The 18,104-nt window shown below is 39.8% G+C and overlaps 1 protein-coding gene across 1 annotated transcript in view; it reads left to right on the top strand.

Moving 5' to 3' along the window:
- LOC102457264 (vitellogenin-2) overlaps positions 1–18,048 on the top strand; it is a 38,634-nt gene extending 20,586 nt beyond the window's left edge. The window contains exons 20-35 of the mRNA XM_025183180.3: positions 285–426; positions 1,424–1,604; positions 1,692–1,867; positions 3,491–3,838; positions 4,337–4,387; positions 4,556–4,657; positions 6,560–6,772; positions 6,877–7,019; positions 8,226–8,364; positions 9,190–9,325; positions 10,622–10,808; positions 12,346–12,440; positions 14,497–14,594; positions 14,680–14,839; positions 17,146–17,307; positions 17,743–18,048. Coding sequence (XP_025038965.3) covers positions 285–426; positions 1,424–1,604; positions 1,692–1,867; positions 3,491–3,838; positions 4,337–4,387; positions 4,556–4,657; positions 6,560–6,772; positions 6,877–7,019; positions 8,226–8,364; positions 9,190–9,325; positions 10,622–10,808; positions 12,346–12,440; positions 14,497–14,594; positions 14,680–14,839; positions 17,146–17,307; positions 17,743–17,858 — 2,449 coding nt within the window. The 3' untranslated portion in view covers positions 17,859–18,048. The remainder of the gene's footprint in view (positions 1–284; positions 427–1,423; positions 1,605–1,691; positions 1,868–3,490; positions 3,839–4,336; positions 4,388–4,555; positions 4,658–6,559; positions 6,773–6,876; positions 7,020–8,225; positions 8,365–9,189; positions 9,326–10,621; positions 10,809–12,345; positions 12,441–14,496; positions 14,595–14,679; positions 14,840–17,145; positions 17,308–17,742) is intronic.
- The last annotated feature ends 56 nt before the right edge of the window (positions 18,049–18,104 follow it).

Here is an 18,104-nt window from a genome sequence, read left to right as displayed (position 1 = left end):
ACAACTAAAACAAAGCACTGTGAGATGTGCTGGTTACATGGGAATCCAACAGCAACAGAGCCCCATCAGCCCCAAGGATGTGGACATTTTTGAAAAGGGGTAAGTAGATTCCACAACAAACAGAGCAGTCAAAACACTTGTTATTTCTTCAGATTGCTTTCTTCTGCCAACTGCCATCAGCTTTATCTCTTCTCGATTTAAAATAGCAGGTCCATGAAAAGTTAGAATGAAGTATATTATCAATAGAATCACTTGCCAGTAGTGTATCATGCCTCTCCCCACAGGACTAAAGTTTATGCTATTTCAAGAAATGTGGAAGAGATGACGTCAGTAAGGAGATCAGTTTTGCCAGAAGAAGCTGCATTGGATGTCTCTGAGCAACATTTTAAATCCCCCAAAAGGACTTCAAGAAATCGTGCCATCGTGGTAATTCATACTCCTGTGTTTGTATCATATAGATAGGTAGCTAGATAATGAATCTGATTTAAAGAAGTGCTGAGCTCCCATAACACCTGTTGAAATTAGGGGGAGTTAGGCGTTCAGTCTTCTGAACATCTAAGATCTGAAACTGGTCTTGATATACATGGCCGCAGTAGAATGTAATGGGTCAAGAGATGGAATTCTTACCTGTGGTCTGCTCATTCCTCTCATGTATGTGCAGAGTAGACTCTAGGGCTATGTCTAGACTGCAGGCTTCTTTCGAAAGAGGCTCTTTCGAAAGCACCTTTTGAAAGAGCCTCTTTCGAAAGATCGCGTCTAGAATGCAGGCGGATCTTTCGAAAGCGAAATCCGCTTTTTCGAAAGAGAGCACCCAGCGAGTCTGGATGCTCTCTTTTGAAGACAGCCTGTTTACATTGAAGAACGCCTTCTTTTGAAAGAGGAACTTTCGAAAGAAGGCGTTCTTCCTCGTAAATTGAGGTTTACCGCCATCGAAAGAAAAGCCGCGTTCTTTCGAATTAATTTCGAAAGAACGCAGCTTGAGTCTGGACGCAGGGGAAGTTTTTTCGGGAAAAGGCTACTTTTCCCGAAAAAACCCCTGAGTCTGGACACGGCCTAGGTGTGCACATCTGGCTGTTTCTTCACAGTAGGAGGGATCATCCATATCTATGGTGCTCTCTTTCTCTTCCCAGTACCCCACAGAAAGGCTTCCCTGGGCCATCAGATCCACATGGAAGGTGTCGGCCTCAGGCAGTATTGGGAGGGCAGGCAATAAGATTTACATTTTGCTTCCCAAGCCCGGTGGGAATCAGCACAAATGACAACACAGCCCGAGGCTCTGCTTTGCTAAGTGCCCTTCATGCTTGGGAATCCACTTTAAGAGAAGCTCTGGGACCAATTTTTGAGTCACTTTTACTTCCCTCCATTAAACATGCCATGTTTCTGTTTAATGCAGCAAAGAACAGCTTCTGATAAATTTTCCTAGGGCTCAGAAGAGAAATTTCATCACAGAGCAAAGTCTTATACACGAGTCTTTTGTGGCAAATTACAAAGTTTGGGTTGCCAAACCTGCCTTAATCTCCAGTTCCAAGATGCTGCATTCTTAAAAGATACATTTCTACACTGGTTGGTTGGAGAACGTGAAGTCAAATTAGTTTTGAAACCAGGTACAGTGTTATGCACACATTTTTCACTTTATCTGCATTAGTGCAGCTAAAGCAGTATATTCCTTAATGCATGTGTCTGGTGTGCAGTCCATACAGATGCTGCTATTGCCAAAATACAGCTAGAGTTTCAGGCAGGATCCAGAGCAGCTTCCAGAATAATCCAGATGGTAACCCCAGTGTCAGAGGAAGATGATGATTCAGCTCTAGATGATGCGGTTCAAACGAAACTGAAGAAAGTCCTAGGAATTGAAAATATATTTAAGGTAATTGACTTTGGTTTGAAATTAATGTTAATTGAACAATAACAAAAAATACCAATCAACCAACCAACATAAATGGTTCTGTAAAATTTGATAGAAGTCTGCAGAATTTTTTTTTTAAAACCCAGAGTTTGATTTAGTTAGAATTGTAAACATTTTCTAAAGAGCACGCAAAGTATATGCTGAAGAGACAGGTAGGTTAAGAATGTTAAAATAAAAAGCAAGAAAAGAAGAGTTAAAAGCGTAATGAAATCAGACTATTCAGTATTTCATTAATACATTTCGAATAAAGGAGTTGTTTGTTTGGATATTGTAGTTATTCATAGAGGGCTGGTCGGGATTTACTGCCGAGATGTCCTCACATGACTCTGGTTCTGTCGACGATGATAACCAGAAGGCTGCTTCTGTGTGTGCTCAGTGATGTGTGCCATGTCAACTTGTGCACTTAGTCTCCATAGCAGATCCCAAGAGAGCCCCCAAAGAACACAAACCAGATAAAGATTGAAGGTGCTGGGCCAGGTTTATTGTAAAGCGAAGTACAGTAATAGTTGTCAGTAGACTCTACTGAACCACTACGCATATGTACTTGCTGCAATGGAATGACTCAATCAGTGGGAAATTGCCCCCTAGGTCATCCAAAAGCTGTCCCCCAAGACACCACCTTATATACAGGTACAACAAGTCACACCTCACTGCTGACGTATCAGGTTGCCACTCTCTGACACTACTTAGATACAACCCATCACCCGGTACCTCGTGGTTTGATTAGATCATCTCTATCCATCATGCTGTCATTTTAGACTCTTTCCTGAATCTGAGTCTGTATCTGTGAGGAGTGGGTACCACAGACTTTTTTAATGAGCTAGTGATATCATGTGTTTTCCACTTATCACTAGTACCAATTATTGTTCTGCACCTGGGCCTATTACCAATTAGTGTTTAGTACTCTCAGCCCTATTTGTGCCAAGTTCTGTGAGCTGAGGCCTGCCTCTTGCTCACAGCTTAGTTTTGCTTTATGTTAGCTATGTTTTGTCCATTGTTAGCTAGGCCTCAGGCCTCAAACCAGGCCTGTGCTGCATTGGCTTATGTTTTAGGCCTTCATCTTACTACAGATATAAACCTTCCTGCTCAGTGTTAATACAAAAAAAACTAGCATTGTGCTAATATATGAGATACTGAATGAGAAATTTACTAGCCCCCCCTCCCCCTTCAGGGCACTCTGCTATAAAGAAGGGTGAGAGCCAAGGGAGAAGTGTGGAGACCTTGGGTTTCTAAAACGCGTCCTCTGTGTCCTACCCTATCCTACATCTGAAAGGCTAGGTTTACAGGGCACAGTGCTAACCCTGTGTCAAGAGACAGGACTAACTCTGCCCAATGGTTTGGAGGAAGAATCACAAAATCCCTTAGATTGTTTCTAACATAAGGGAATAGAAGGTGTAAATATTTTCCCTGTGACACATGATATATAATTCCCAAAGCACTGAAGTTGTTATTTCTGGATCACCAGGTACATGCAAATAGTTTTAAATTGAATAACATTCCACTGAAGATGATAGAAAGTGAATTTTAAAACTTTTCCTTGCTAACATATAATTATTTTAAAGTAATATTTGGTTGGACTTGCAGGCTGCCAACAGAAGTGCACATCAGCACCTTAAGAAGCAAGCCACCAGGAAAGATAAAGCCAAAATTGCAGAAATTCAAGCAGATCCAACTGCTAAATATCAGTCCAGCTCATCCTCATCCTCATCCTCATCAGCATCTTCCTCCTCCACCTCTTCTGTTGGTGACAAATACAGGAATAAAGACACGAAAGACAAAATATGGCAACGTAGACAAAGGGAAGGAAGTTGTGGTGGCAGCAGCAGCACCAGAAGCTGTAGTAGCAGTGAAGAAGACCATTCTGCAAACACAGAGCAGCACCTGGTTAGGAGCTGGAGCAGCAGCAGCGACAGCGAGTATTCCAAAAAGCAGGTAACTTATTCAGACTTTTTAAGATCCATGTGACTTATATTTCTAGTAGTAATAATGTAACTTTATTCACTTTATTATCATAAATCAGGACATTGTGCATTATGAATTAATAATATGGGGACCAATTCTGCCCCATCACAGGAGTAACTTCATTGATACTCACATAATTGAGGGCAGAATTAGATGCAGAGTCCAGTGGCACTAGTACAATTTACTCTTACTTTGCTTTTATACATTAGCTGAAACTAAAAGCATATGGAGCACAGGGCAAAGTAATACAAATATATTGTACAGGATTGCTCTCTGCCATCCAGGTGATAGACTAGATGACCTAATAAAGATCTTTTATGTCTCTAACTTCTGAGATTCTATGACTCACTCAGATTTTGAGTGTTGTTTTTAGTTCATTACTGAAATTCTTATTTTGCCATATTTTGGACTTCACCTTTTTGTGAGCAGTAACACAAGGCAGTTTCTTCCACTTGTTTATTTTCACAGGCTGATCCAGAAATTTATCAGTATCAGTTCACATCGGTACACACAAAACAGGTACATTTTCTGCTCTGTGCATTTGGGGCCAAATATTGGTTTCACTGACTTCAGGGGGATCAGGATTTCATCCAATGAGAATAAGAGTTAAAAATAACTTGTGGAACAGCTTTCTGTGAACTGTCTTGGTAAGTCACTTGATTAAAGATGATTCATCAATTGTTGCAGTATCCAAGAAAGAAAGTCCCAAGCGGCAGCAGTAGCTCTTCTTCCTCCAGTTCCAGTTCTTCTAAGAGTAGTGATGAAAGCAGCTACCAAGCAAGTGCTCAGGTGGGTATATTCAACAAGAAACCAAAGCAGGTGAAAACTTTGTCAACATGTATTTCCATGGATTTCCATCTATTGTAAGGTTCTTATACTAGTAAAGAAAGCTATAATTAGTGAGTTATTATATTAAATAATATATAAAATGTAAAATTCTATATATAACTCTTTCTTGATAGTATAGAGGTAGTGTGCCTTGGTTTGTCCTTGAATATCTTACCATCATGTCCAATGAGGATGGGATAAATGAACCTAATCTAATGTAATCTAATCTAATCTATGATTTGTGTGTCTGTCTGTGAGTCTATCTTTCTGTGTCTGTTGTGCGTCTGGGAGTTTGTTCAAGAACTTCTCCTAAACGGTAAGAGCTAGGACTGACAAATTTGGTATGCAGCTTCCTCTTATCATAACTTAAAGCAAGGCCATGGTATGGTTGGGCCAGGAAAATGTGAAATGCTAGGAATGGGACTGTTTTCCATGACATGGAAAGGGAGAGTCACAAAAAGGAGGGACACGATTCTGTGACGTTAGGCCACTGGGAGTAGCGAGCTGCCAGGGAAGAGTGATAGTGCAGAGAACTCACAGGGGGCAGCCACACCACCAAGAGAGTGGTCAGCAGAGCTGGGGCTCCAACATCTTTCCTGCCACTAGACCAGTTAAGTAGTCCCCCTGCACCAAACCCCTTCCACTATGGGCTTTGGCCACAGCCCTGGAGGAGTGAGGAAGACCATTGGTGGCCATGAGGCCAGAGGGAGACAGAGAGTCCCTGGTGGCCAGGGGCAGACAGAAGGTCCTGTCCTGAGCCTCTTCTCAGCCCCCAACCCTCACGCTCCCAGCCTCCTGCTCTGCCATCCCCACATTCCCAAGGATCTGCCCTGACTCCTGCACGTCACACACCACCAGCCCCCTGCCCTGAAGGGCCTGGGCAATGCCAGATAAGTCTTCTAGTACTAGGTATGCTTATACATGATGAACAGTGAGTAGACCCACTAAATAAATGGGACCACTTGTGAGGTGTTAGTCAATATGTATAAAAAAAGTATCTAAATCAGGCCTATAGCAATTTCTGGTTTGTACTGCCACAGATGGCATCCTGTACTGGTTAGGTCCTGATTCTGCTGTCCTGATATTTCAAAATGCTTTTCTCTTCAAGTATTTCCATTCGTCTCAACAAGGCCTGGATAAAATTTTCTAAAGCAACAAAGTGATTTAGGAGTTAAAGTCTTACTTTCAAAAATAATGTAAACATTTAGGAACCTATGTTCCCCTGAAAGTTAAGGGAACTAAAAGACTTTTGAAAATTTTACTCCATGTGCATAGCCAGGCACTACACAGTGTAAGCATAACAGACAGAATCTGGACCTTAATAAATATAATATATTATCTATGCAGCATAAATCTGGTGAAGTGATCTGTTTGTTGACATAAATTATTATGGTTTTAAAAGTAAGAAGGCAGTTTATTTTACTAAATAACTTCAAGTTTGTTATGATGAGAATCTGGTCATGAGCTCTTTGATTTTATTAGGAGTTTTGAAAGAAATAAGAATGCAGGATCAGTCCCAAAGTTTGTTATTCTAAAAGGTCTGTTCTTTGTCAGGTCATGTTCGTAGTCCATATTTCCGTTTGGTACTGAAATTGCTTGTGTAAAAGATTTTTTTCATTATTGTTTTACTTTGAACCTGTTCCCAGGGAAGTCAATGGCAAAACTCCCAATGACTTCAAAGGAACTGGATTATGTGCTTAAAGGATTTCACTGTATTTCTGTATAGGATCCTGCTGAGAACTATACATAACATGTTTTTTAAAAAAATAAAGACCATTCCATTAACAAATATTAATGTATCTGACATTCTGTGTAGTTCTGTATTTTTAAAAAATGCTCCAAATGTTTTTCCTGTGACTTTAGCCTACATTCTTGGGAGACTTTAAACCACCAATGCTGGCTGCTATTCTTCGTACTATTCGAAATGACAGAAAGCTGGCAGGTTTCCAGCTTGTGTTGTACACAGACTTACACTCCACCAGACCCAGAATACAAGTATTTGTGTCAAATATCACAGACTCAAGTCGTTGGAAGTTCTGTGCTGATGCTTCAATAGTAAATTCCTACAAAGCAGCGGTAAGATTCAAACATCATCTGACCAACAGCAAATGTTTTATATTGAGATGACCATGTTTTTAGATTTGAAATTGAAAATAAAAGGTAAATATTCTCTCTATTAGGGTTATCTAAAATGGGGCCAAGATTGCCAGGACTATAGCATTGCTGGAAAAGTTGAAAGTGGCCAATTTGCTGATTACCCAGCTGCACAGATTAAGCTAGAGTGGCCTAAAATTCCTTCAAGAATCAAACTGGCTGTAAAATGGTGAGATTTAATTAATTGTTTTTTGAAATCTAAATTCTTTACTTTTTTACATCATAATCCAACTGGGAGAATGTATATGTATATGCAGCAAAGAACATTCAACATTCAACAAATATATGCAAAATCCTGCAGTTCCTACACAAACTATACTCCTGAATCTGGAAAATTCTGTAGGATCAGAACACATATTGATCTCTCCTATTTATTTAATCTCCAGGTCTCTTTTGTCTGATGTAATCTCTAGCATGTGTCTCTCTTAGAGCAGCACAATAGGTCCATTTAAAACACAAGACTCATTACTTATAATTAGAATACATGACTGTATCAGTGATTATAAGAAAACTGTACATTGCTATTCAGAATAGGTTTCTCTTATGGGATTGCACTGTAGGTTATTTTTCAGTATTGTCCAACATATACACACACAGATAATAACTTCTCTTGGTACTTGAATACATAAATGACACAAGGGTACATGTTAGTTAGAGACAGTGAGATAGTAGCTGCCTGGCTAATAGATTACCACCAGATGCTTGAAGAGAACATAGTTTTGAACTAGATCAGATTACTTGGATAGGCTGATATTTTCTCTTGCTACCTAGGTAGAAACCGTCCAATGGAAATAAATACCTGGAAAATTCTGTTACTTTATGTATTTTTTTCATGTACAGTACCTGCCCTTATTGTGGAGAATGAAGAAGGGATTGATTATAACAGAGCTCATTCTTATTCTTTTGGAGACAACACTTGTTTTGAGGCAATTATTTTATTGCTTTTTTAGGCCCCAAAGCTGTAATGGGAACTGATGATGAGGTGAGAATCCAATTGAGCATAAGGGCCAAGCTAGTGGATCCTGTTAACAATATTGGGGCTTTAATAACAAACTGTCTGATTTTTAGATGTGTAATGGGTTGGGGCTTTGAATGTCAGTATTGAATGTCTTTAATGCTGCTTGGCAGTCCCATCCTGGTTACTGCCTGCTACCTTGTGGGCTTCTAAATTCAGTTCCAATTTTCAGTGTTCTGTTACTGCTCCCTCTCCTGCCCTGCTCAGAACCGCATGCCAACATGCACTGCTATGTGTCCGGCTTTCTCGCTACCAGATGCCAGAGACAGAATTCACTTCATTATGAGTGTTTCAGTATGAATGGAATTTAAATAAACTCTTCACACAACAATCAATTAAATCCCTTATTCCCTTTTCCAGCTTTTATTCATTAGTTCCCGGAGTTGCATACATGTTTGGATTTTCCCAAAGGGAACAGAACAATCCCGCTCAACAGGCTACTCTGGTTGTGGCTCTAACGTCTCCAAGAACCTGTGATCTTGTTTGCAAGCTACCTGATGTAAATATTTTACTTAAAACAAAAAAAAGATTTGCCAGAGAAATTTAGCACTCGTGAAATTAAAGGTTAAGAGTTTTGTCTTGCTACACAAATATTTTTGCAGTTTATAAAAAAATAGGAATCAACTCCCCATTCCACACTCTTTGAGCTTTTACATAATTTTGTTTTATAATAAATATATCTTGTAATTGACTTTACCCTACACTAATGGATAAAAAACAAATCAGCAAATGAAACAGAACTCCTCCACAGCTAGCATAACATATACATAAACAAACAGCTAACTAATAAAAAACAGTTCAGCCTTCTGAGTACAGCCTCCACAAATCCCCAGGAAGAAGACAGCATGCTTGGAAGGTTGGAAAATCCAGACTCTGGAGGGCCAAGAATGGGGAGAACAAGTTGAGGCCTCCTGACAGATAATGTCCTACCCACAACCCTTTTAAACTGTTATAGCTCCAGCCTAGGGCTTCTCTGATCTTAACTGTGATGGTATAGATCAGGAGAGTTTGTTTCTTCAGTAAACAGGTCCCAAGTCCTTTGGGCAGTGGACTGTGGTATATGTTTCCTCAACAAGCTCCATTAATGAACCTCAGAGGTAATCTACATCACCTTTTTTATTCCAGAGACATCATATGTGCCACCCTTGCAGTCATTTTGTAGTGTAGACAAATAGGGACTTCTATGCCTTTCCACTTGTGATCTAAATATATTCCTATCAGTGAAAAGCTAATGCATGACCAGCCCTTTTTTAATATTGCCATAAGAATATTGGCTTTGCAGATTTTTGGCATATTTTTAATCCATATTCTGATTCCTTTTCAGCTCACAATTTATAATAGAGATGTTAGCCTTCCACTGCCAATCCCTTTAGATCCACATATATCAACTTCAGTGATACAGTATCCTGCTTGGAATTTCTTCACTAAAATACCATCCTCAGTCATTGAGAATCTTAAAGGTCAGTAAAGCATCATCTTCAAAGGCATACACTTTGCAGACTCTGTCAATATCCTCATGACTTGGAATTGTTTTACATTTATTAATAATAAATTGAACTGCAAAGAAAAACTTTACATCTATAATCAAAGTGACTGAGGTTGCACAGGTGCAAATGAGAGCGGAATTTGGCTTGATGTACCATACATTGTGCTAATGTTTAAAAATATTCAGATCCAGGTCAGAAATTAGGGTTTGATTCCTCACGTTGACAACAGTGAAAAACACACATTTACCCAAATTTGCATATGTCATCTGTGTCAGAGTCATTATCTTTTTAGAATCTTAGATAAAATTAGATCGTAATTTATGACTAAGATTTTCAAGTGACCAGTCATTTTGATTGCCTCAGTGTTTGGGCAACCAGCTTTAGCTTCCTTAAAAGGCACCCGAAATCACTTTTGCAAATCTTGGCTATTATTTCACCTGCTTTTGTTGTGTTTTTAATGGTTTATCTTTTCAATAATGAAGTATTAAGGAGCCAGTTGTGTGATTCTTTCTCGGCTAAAATTTCAACGAAAGGGGTAAATTATATTCTGGTGTAAATTATATTCTGGTGTAAGTGGGCACAATTCATCTAAAGTCAGTAAATTTGTATCATAGTTGAATTTGTCCCAGTGTGGAAGACTGCAGAATTGGCCTCTACATTTGTTACAAAATTTTAATAAGAAAGCATAGGAGTCAATTACGCTAGTGTAAACCCACTGGGACAAATTCCCATGATACAGCTTTATTGAAATCAAAGCTGATTATAGGAAAATTTCTGATAATGACATTTCAGTAAAAAGTGGAGTGGGGAGAATTCTGATATTCTGTGCATTTTGTTTTATATTTTTTAATCGATAAACCCATGTAAATTGTCAATAGTCTATCATGAAATTCCATCTTCTGGTGCTACTCCTCCAAAGTCAATGATATGGTAATTTTTATTAACAAAGTGGGATAAATTCTGCTATCATTTACATCTCCTAAAGGCCAAATATAGAGGATTGCATCAGAGGAAGTAAGAGCAGAATTTATCTCAAGCTGTTTGTATTGGTCATATTTTTGCTCATTCAGGTGCTGAGCAAATACCAAATACTGCTCTGACACCTGAGCCAATATGAAACCATTCAGTGCAATGAAGTTACTTTGAATTTATGCTGGTATTGACAAGAGCAGAAACTGACCTAGAAATTAAAAAAAATAACAACAATTGCTGTATTAGAATACCGAAAATGGAAAAAAGCTCATTAATGATGGGCTTTTTTTCCCCCAGGTCATTGTTCAGTCTCCCAAAATATGATCACAACCTTCAATGAAGTTGAATTTAACTACTCAATGCCTGCAAACTGCTACCATGTCTTGGCGCAAGATTGTAGCCCAGAATTGAAATTCCTGGTGATGATGAAGAAAGTGGACGAGTCTACTGATCTTAAAGCAATCAATATCAAACTTGCCAATCAGTAAGTAATTCCAGAGAATGTGGCAATTAGATGCTAAAATGATTAAGGAAATCTGAGGACTGGAGGATTAATGGGGATTAGTAATGGTGTAGGGCTCATCCAATTACAATTGAAGTCAATGGATAAACACCCAGAACTTTACACCTGTCCTGCAGGTCACTTTTTAAAATGCAACTCAGGTTTGTACTAACTAAAAATGTTGGCAGCTGTTCATTAAATTATGTGAAATGAGTTGGTTGTCTCAGCCCATCCTTCTTAGGGATGGGTGACAAGTATTGCCGTTATACAAGTTAGCATCCTGCTTGGCAATCTCAGCAGATAGGACAAGGATTGACAGTAGATGGAAACTAAATGACACTTTCATTTTAGAGGAGATCCCTTTTGGGGCCTAATGTTCCACATCCATTATCAAGTCAATTTAGGACACCCACTGTTTTGTACTGCTGCAGCAACTGTGCAGAGTTGTACACTGTAATAGAAAAGTTTGCTATTATAATGTCTGAATAGTGGTGTACAACAAAAAGCAATATGGGAGAGTTGTCCTTTTTTTTCCTTGAAATGTAGGTGGTCTCTTTTTGTTGAATGTAAGTTGGGGCTGCATGGGAAAGTTTGCAGTGTGTTTATGGCAAAATAAAAGGTTGCAAGCTCTGAAGTTGTTGGTCTAGCACCTTTTGCATTAGGGAGGTTCTCTGAAACTGTGGAGCCTTTTTCCATTTCCTGGTTATTTCAGGCATCCTGGAGGAGTTCCTTTGGACAGCATTCACTGACTCCTTGTACTCAGTTGCAGAGCAGTGGGTGCTGTCCAAGGTTCTCTGCTTGCTGTCTCCATATAGTGCCCACATTTTATATCTTTGACCTGAACTTCCATTCCTGCTTTTATCATTTTTGTCCCAAAGTATTCATGTATTTTGTGTGTCTTGTGGTCCTTTTCTCACCTGATAGGGGGAACCTTTAGTTTGGTGGGCTCTGCCTACTACTGCCTAGAATTCAGACAGGCTAATACCTTTCAGGGATGGTGAACTCATTTGTTAACATCTGAAAAAATAAGTGCATCTTCATTTTTACTGATCATTTTCATCTGTGAGTGATAATTTAATACGGACACAGCATGATCTTTTATTTTGCAATTCTTATTCAAAATTTTATTTAAACTATTATCAGTAGTGTGACATGATTTCTAAAATATTTTTGGAAACGAAGCTGTTCATGGTAAATGTAATGTCTAAATATAATGTTAAGACATATCATTTCAGGGGAAAATACTACAATATACATTATTGTCTGATAATCAGAGATATCATAATTTTGCAACAGAGAACCCAATTCTTCTGTGGAATGTGGAACATCATCAAATCACTTTAATTATTCTAGGAGTTTATTTTTTAGCTCCAGCAGAATGCTGGAATGGGTCACTTTAGGGTGGTAAGTAAAATCAGGACCTTGCAGGGTCAGAGGTACAGTGTTCACAAATTGTGAGTAAAGTAGCCCAAAAGAAAAGCATTCTCTTCATTAACTCATTTTTTCCCTGTTTTTAAAGTGAGATTGACATGTATCCTGAAAATGGACTCATCCAGCTGATGATCAATGGTGTTCAAACCCCAGCAGAGAATCTCCCATACACATCTAATTCTGGTAAGTGACACAGCATATGTTTATATTGCATTAATCGTTCCTGCTATATACTTGAAGAAGAAAGAGTGAGAACCACACTAGTCAGATTAGCCCCATAAATGTTGCAGCAGTATTTGAAATAAAACCCAACAGTATTATCAGATTCATGGCTGGGAAATAATATTTTATGAGCATGGTTCTGCAGACTTCTCTTAGGTTAAAATTCACTGTGTTCTGGCAAGCCACATTAAGTCCCCCAGCACTACTTAAGAATTGCCTTCCTGGTAGAGTGGGGGACAGACAGACCATGATTAGCCTGTGCAGCCTCTGCATGCCACATTTGCACTGGCTCCATGTTAGCTGTTGTAAAGGGCAGCAAAAAAGATGGGCAAAGAACAGGGACACTGGATCTGCATAAGCTTGTGCCAAGAGTTGTACAGATAAAATGGTTCCTTTTGCTTAGCAACTAAAAAAAAAACCCTCAAAATTGTCATTTGGGCAAAATAAAACATTTCATTCAAACCAAAATATAAAGGATTCAAGCATTTGTAAAAATTTTTACAAAAACCCATTTAAACAAAACTTTTCACTTTGAAAATGTTGAAAACGAATGTTACGATTTTTTTTTTTTTTTTTTTTTTTTTGGTGTGAGGAGGGGTTTTCTGACCAAAACAGTTTGCAAAACTGACATGTATTTGTTAAATGTTTTGGTGAAGCCAAGTCTGAATGTTTTGCCAAAAATGGTTTATCTAAAAAATTATCCAAGCCCTATGGACAAATGGAGTAATGTAATTGCAGCAGTGACAGTACTGCAGTATCTTGGCTAAAGTAGGCTACATCTACACTGCAACATTATTTCAGGATTCTGAAGTATCCCAAAATAGCTATCTTGCATCTTAACAGCAAGCCTGTTATTTTGGGCTCACTATTCTGCCATTCCTGTAAACCTCATTCTGAGGAGTAAGGGACATTTCAGAATAGTGGGTTATTTTGAAATTTGGTGCTGTGTAGACAGTGCCAAATTACGAAATAATCTATTTCAAAGTAAGATTGAAATAAGAAATGCAATTTACGTAGCTCAAATTGTGTATCTTATTTTGAACTTCAGTACAGTGTGGACATAGCCATAGTGGCCAGTATGTGGGGCAGGGAGGTGTTGTCAAGTGTCTCTGGGACTGCCAAAGTCATTAATTTTCTGCATGTCTGGAACTCAGGTAATTGGCACAATCTGATCACATATTTTTAATGGTAGTTTCTAATATTCATTTTTTTCTAATTTGGCTGTGTTTTTTGAAGGACATAATGGCTCACTTAAACAGTTACAATGGATTGTATTGATGTTTAAAAATATGATTTTCTGCAAATTACATTAAAAAATAAGCGTCTTTCTGTGTAATGCAGCCACAAGAACAATGTTACAACATGCCATTCCTTTCCACAAGAAATTGTTGGCATGATAGGAATTGCACAGTTTGACAGAATTCAGTGTATAAAGCAGTTACTCTCAAATTGATTTAAGATATAATTATTACAGTGTTATGCCCTGATCCTGCGATTATGTCTCCTGGCAAAGACCCTCATTGGACCTGCTTGTAGTATCAGAGCCTAATTTGGCACCTTTTCTTCACTGGGGCTTTGTACATGAGCTGAGGTCTTCATTAGCAAATCGGATTATAAGGATTGAGGTCTTAGGGTAGCGATGGGCAACCAAGAATAGGGAGCGGGCTGCATGAGTGGCTCTCTGTCACCGCAATGGGCTGCAGCAGCCCACAGCCCACTGGGGTTCCACCTGCAGCCCCCGTATGTTCACCCTCAAGTGCCTCTTGTGCTCTGGGGCACCAGAGCCCTGCACTTCCTACTCCTCCCCTTTGCTCCCAGCACTTTCAGAACTTTGAAAATCAGAACTTAGAAAATCTGCTCCTTCTCTCTTCTAGAGTTTGAACACCACCCACCACTGTCTTAGGAACTTGCCCAATTAAGAGCCTGATCCAAATGCCATTGAAATTAATGCATGACTTTTATTTAAAAGTTGGATCAAGCTCTAAAAGAGTAACCTTTTTTTGCTGTTATGTTGCAGATGCATATATGCTGATCAGCAGTGAGAAGAAAGGTTTGTCAGTAAAAGCCCCCGAGTATGGCATAGACAAACTTTATTATGATGGACATACATTTAAGGTACAGTAGGTTTTTTCCCTTCACTGCTAGTGTTTTCATTTTTATAATAAATACTTAAGCTTACCTTTGGTTTGTTTTCATGAAGATTCAAGTTGGTTTCTGGATGGCTGGAAAAACATGTGGTATTTGCGGAAAATTTGATGGTGAGAGTAAACAGAAATATCAAATGCCTAGTGGATATGTAGCTAAAGATACAGAGAGCTTTGCTCATTCCTGGATATTTTCAGAAGAGCCTTGTGCTGGAGGTATGAAGAATCTAAATATATTAGTGCTATTACCATGAGTAACAAGTGAATAGCTACATTATTTATATAGATATATGTCCTATACTGGATTCAAGTAGAGGTGAATAACAGAGTACAGGTTGTAGCTCTCTTACTCGGGACTTTCTGGTCCAGCAACTGTTCTTGGGCCACAGAGCCCAGGAGTAGGGAGGTTAGCCATGGGGTAGGAGTGCTGCTGGGGAGCTGGCGACTCAGCCGAGAGCCCTGTGTCAAGGAGGGGGAAAATGGTGCAGTGGGGACTTCTGGCCCCATCAGCCAGTCAGTAATGGGGGTCTGGCAGCAGCCATGGAGCTTTGTCCTCAGCCTGCAGTGGCCAGGCAGCCTGACTCAGCCACAGAACCCTGGCCCTGAGTGTGGGGCCCTGGCTGTGAAGCCCTTGCTCTGGCCTCGGTGCACCGGACCCAGCAGCGGTCAGGTAGCTTTCACCACAGCCAGCCAGGCAGCAGCAGGGCTGGGTTGGAGCCCTAGCTGGGGGACAGTGCTTCAGCGGGGCCCCATTAGGGGAGGGACCTCCCCAGTCCAGCATATCCCCTTGTTCAGGACGCATCAGGTCCCAAGGGTGCTGGACCAGGGAGGTACAATCTGCACCTGCCAATCTGCTGTTAGTGCAAGCTTTTCACCATTAAAGTGATTGGCGCTCACAAATAAAAGAAAAACTTAAAAAACAATTGAGTCTTACAGCAACTTAAAGACTAAAAAACATGTAGATGGTATCATGACCTTTCGTGGGCACAACTCACTTCTTCTTCAGACTTCTTCTGCAAGACTATTCATTGTTTTTTACATTTTTCCAGTTACAGACTAACTCAGCTACCCCTCTGAAGTGAAATAAAAGAAAGTACATTTTCTTGAGATTAGTAGTTCATTGCACGGTCTTGTGTTGTTGCACTGAGAAACCAAGTTAGTTTGTATTGTGCTACTACTAGAGGGATGTTTATGTGCTCAATAATATTACAGTAAAGTGCTCCTGCCTCCCTCCCCCCCCCCCGAACGCTGGCTCTGCCGCTCCCATTGGCTGCATCTACAGGCAGAGGCAATACACAGTCGCTTAGCCTCACATCCATCTAGGACAGCATAGACACATTACTACTTGTGGAGAGCTACCTGTGGTGAGTGGCCCTTAGATCAAACACCCCAAAATGCTTCCCAGACCCCAGCCTCCTGTTCTGAATCTCCTCCTGCACCCAAACTCCCTCCCAGAGTCCATGCCCTGCATCCCCTCCACACCCCAAACTCATACCCTCTCTCGCACTGAACCTCTCATTGCTGTTCCTCCACCTAGGAGCAACAAACATATCATTGCTTCTGAGGAGCCATCCAAAGCTAGGTCAGAAGCCTACCAGTCCCATGTCAACCGAACTCTAAACTGGACTTTCTATGAAGATTGGAAATACCACTTTATAGTGCTCTCCAGCTGGTACAGGGCTGGATAACACAGCTTTTATTGTAAGAAGTCAGAATGGCCAAAGGGGCTGTGACATGGAAAAAAAGGAATGTAATTTGCCTCAATTTGAACAGCATGTAGTCAGGTTATGGTGCCAGAAGCAGGTCAGGCATGTGCAGGACACTTGCGCAAAGGAGCAACCTTACCCTATAAATAACAACACCTGCCCTGAGCTGTCTTGCTCTGTGACTGCAGGATGCCTCTTGTTACACACATAGGCTGCGTCTAGACTGGCATCATTTTGCGCAAATACTTTTAACGGAAAAGTTTTTCCGTTAAAAGTATTTGCGCAAGAGAGCGTCTATACTGGCATGTGCCTTTGCGCAAAAGATTTGCTTTTGCGCAAAAGCATCCGTGCCAGTGTAGACGCTCTCTTGTGCAAGAAAGCTCCGATGGCCATTTTAGCCATCGGGCTTTCTTGCGCAAGAAATTAACTTGCCTGTCTACACTAGCCCTCTTGTGCACGAATACTTGCGCAAGAGGGCTTATCCTTGAGCGGGAGTGTCAGAGTATTTGTGCAAGAACCACTGATTTTGTACATTACAAAGTCAGTGTTCTTGTGCAAATACTTGCGGCCAGTATAGACAGGCGGCAAGATTTTGCGCAAAATCATGCCAGTCTAGACGCAGCCATATAGTTATTGTCCTATTGGCATTCTTCAAAGCAGGATTTAGTGCCTGATTCTCTTTTCTTTTATCACTGATCTACTTTGATCAATCACTGAATCATCTATGTAATACTCAGTTGTAGCTGGGGAAATGTATATACTATTTTTAAATATTTTCTATATTTTAAAAGCTAATAATGATTTGACTTCCTGTAGATTGTAAGCTGCAGCGCACACTCATCAAAATTGAGAAGCCAGTTGGTTTTGAAAAAGTGGCCTCAAAATGCTATTCAGTGGAGCCAGTTTTGCGTTGTGTGAAAGGATGTTCTGCAATCAGAACTGCTTCTGTCTCTGTTGGCTTCCATTGTGTGCCAGTTGGTAAGTTACAAAAACTACATACCTTTTCAGGGGGTGTCATGTATTTCTGATTGTTAGACTCTATGAAGACTTAGCATCTCCTACCCACCAACTATGGGATGAAGTACACCAGTTCAGGCTACAGCCTCCTGTGACATCATTATTCATGATCTTCAAAGAACTTACTAAAAATCTTCAAAACAAAGGAGAGAGGATGGGGCCTCATTGAATTCAGTGAGAGTTGTACCTGCATAAAGACTGGTTCCTACAACTTTTTTTATATTGCTTTGGCCTGTGGTTTTGAGATGTTTTATTTACTCTTCAATTAATCAAAATGCAGATTATGAAACTGTATACAGTGTAATTGTGGATAATTTATCTGAATTAGCATTTCAAATCCTAGAATGTTTGCAAATAATTTTCACATCATTTTTCTCCCCCCAATTTTCCTTTCAGACTCCACAGCCAACTTTGATGAAGACCAGATAAGGTTAGACAAGGCAGAGGATTTGGAGAACGTAGTTGATGTTCATACAATGTGTTCCTGTGAACAACTACAGTGTGTAGCATGACACTACATTTCACCACTGCTAGTGATGTTCTTTTCTTTGATGTAAACATACTTGTTCTTGGCAATCATAGGCACACTACTTTGTTTCAGACAGTGAAGAAAATACTGAATTATTTTATAAAACGATTTCTCAATGTAATTTTGTAAGATTTTGAAAATAATTCTGGATACCTTTAATAAATATTTCTACTTTAAAAAGTTGTTCAGGTTTATTTTTGCCTATACAAAACTATTTTGTCACAGAAAT

Source organism: Pelodiscus sinensis, chromosome 9 (assembly GCF_052426305.1).
Source record: "Pelodiscus sinensis isolate ZL-2025 chromosome 9, ASM5242630v1, whole genome shotgun sequence".
In the NCBI taxonomy this organism is placed as follows: Eukaryota; Metazoa; Chordata; order Testudines; family Trionychidae; genus Pelodiscus; species Pelodiscus sinensis.
The sequence above is the reverse complement of the archived record's forward strand: the minus strand, read 5'-3'. Positions and strand labels throughout refer to the sequence as shown.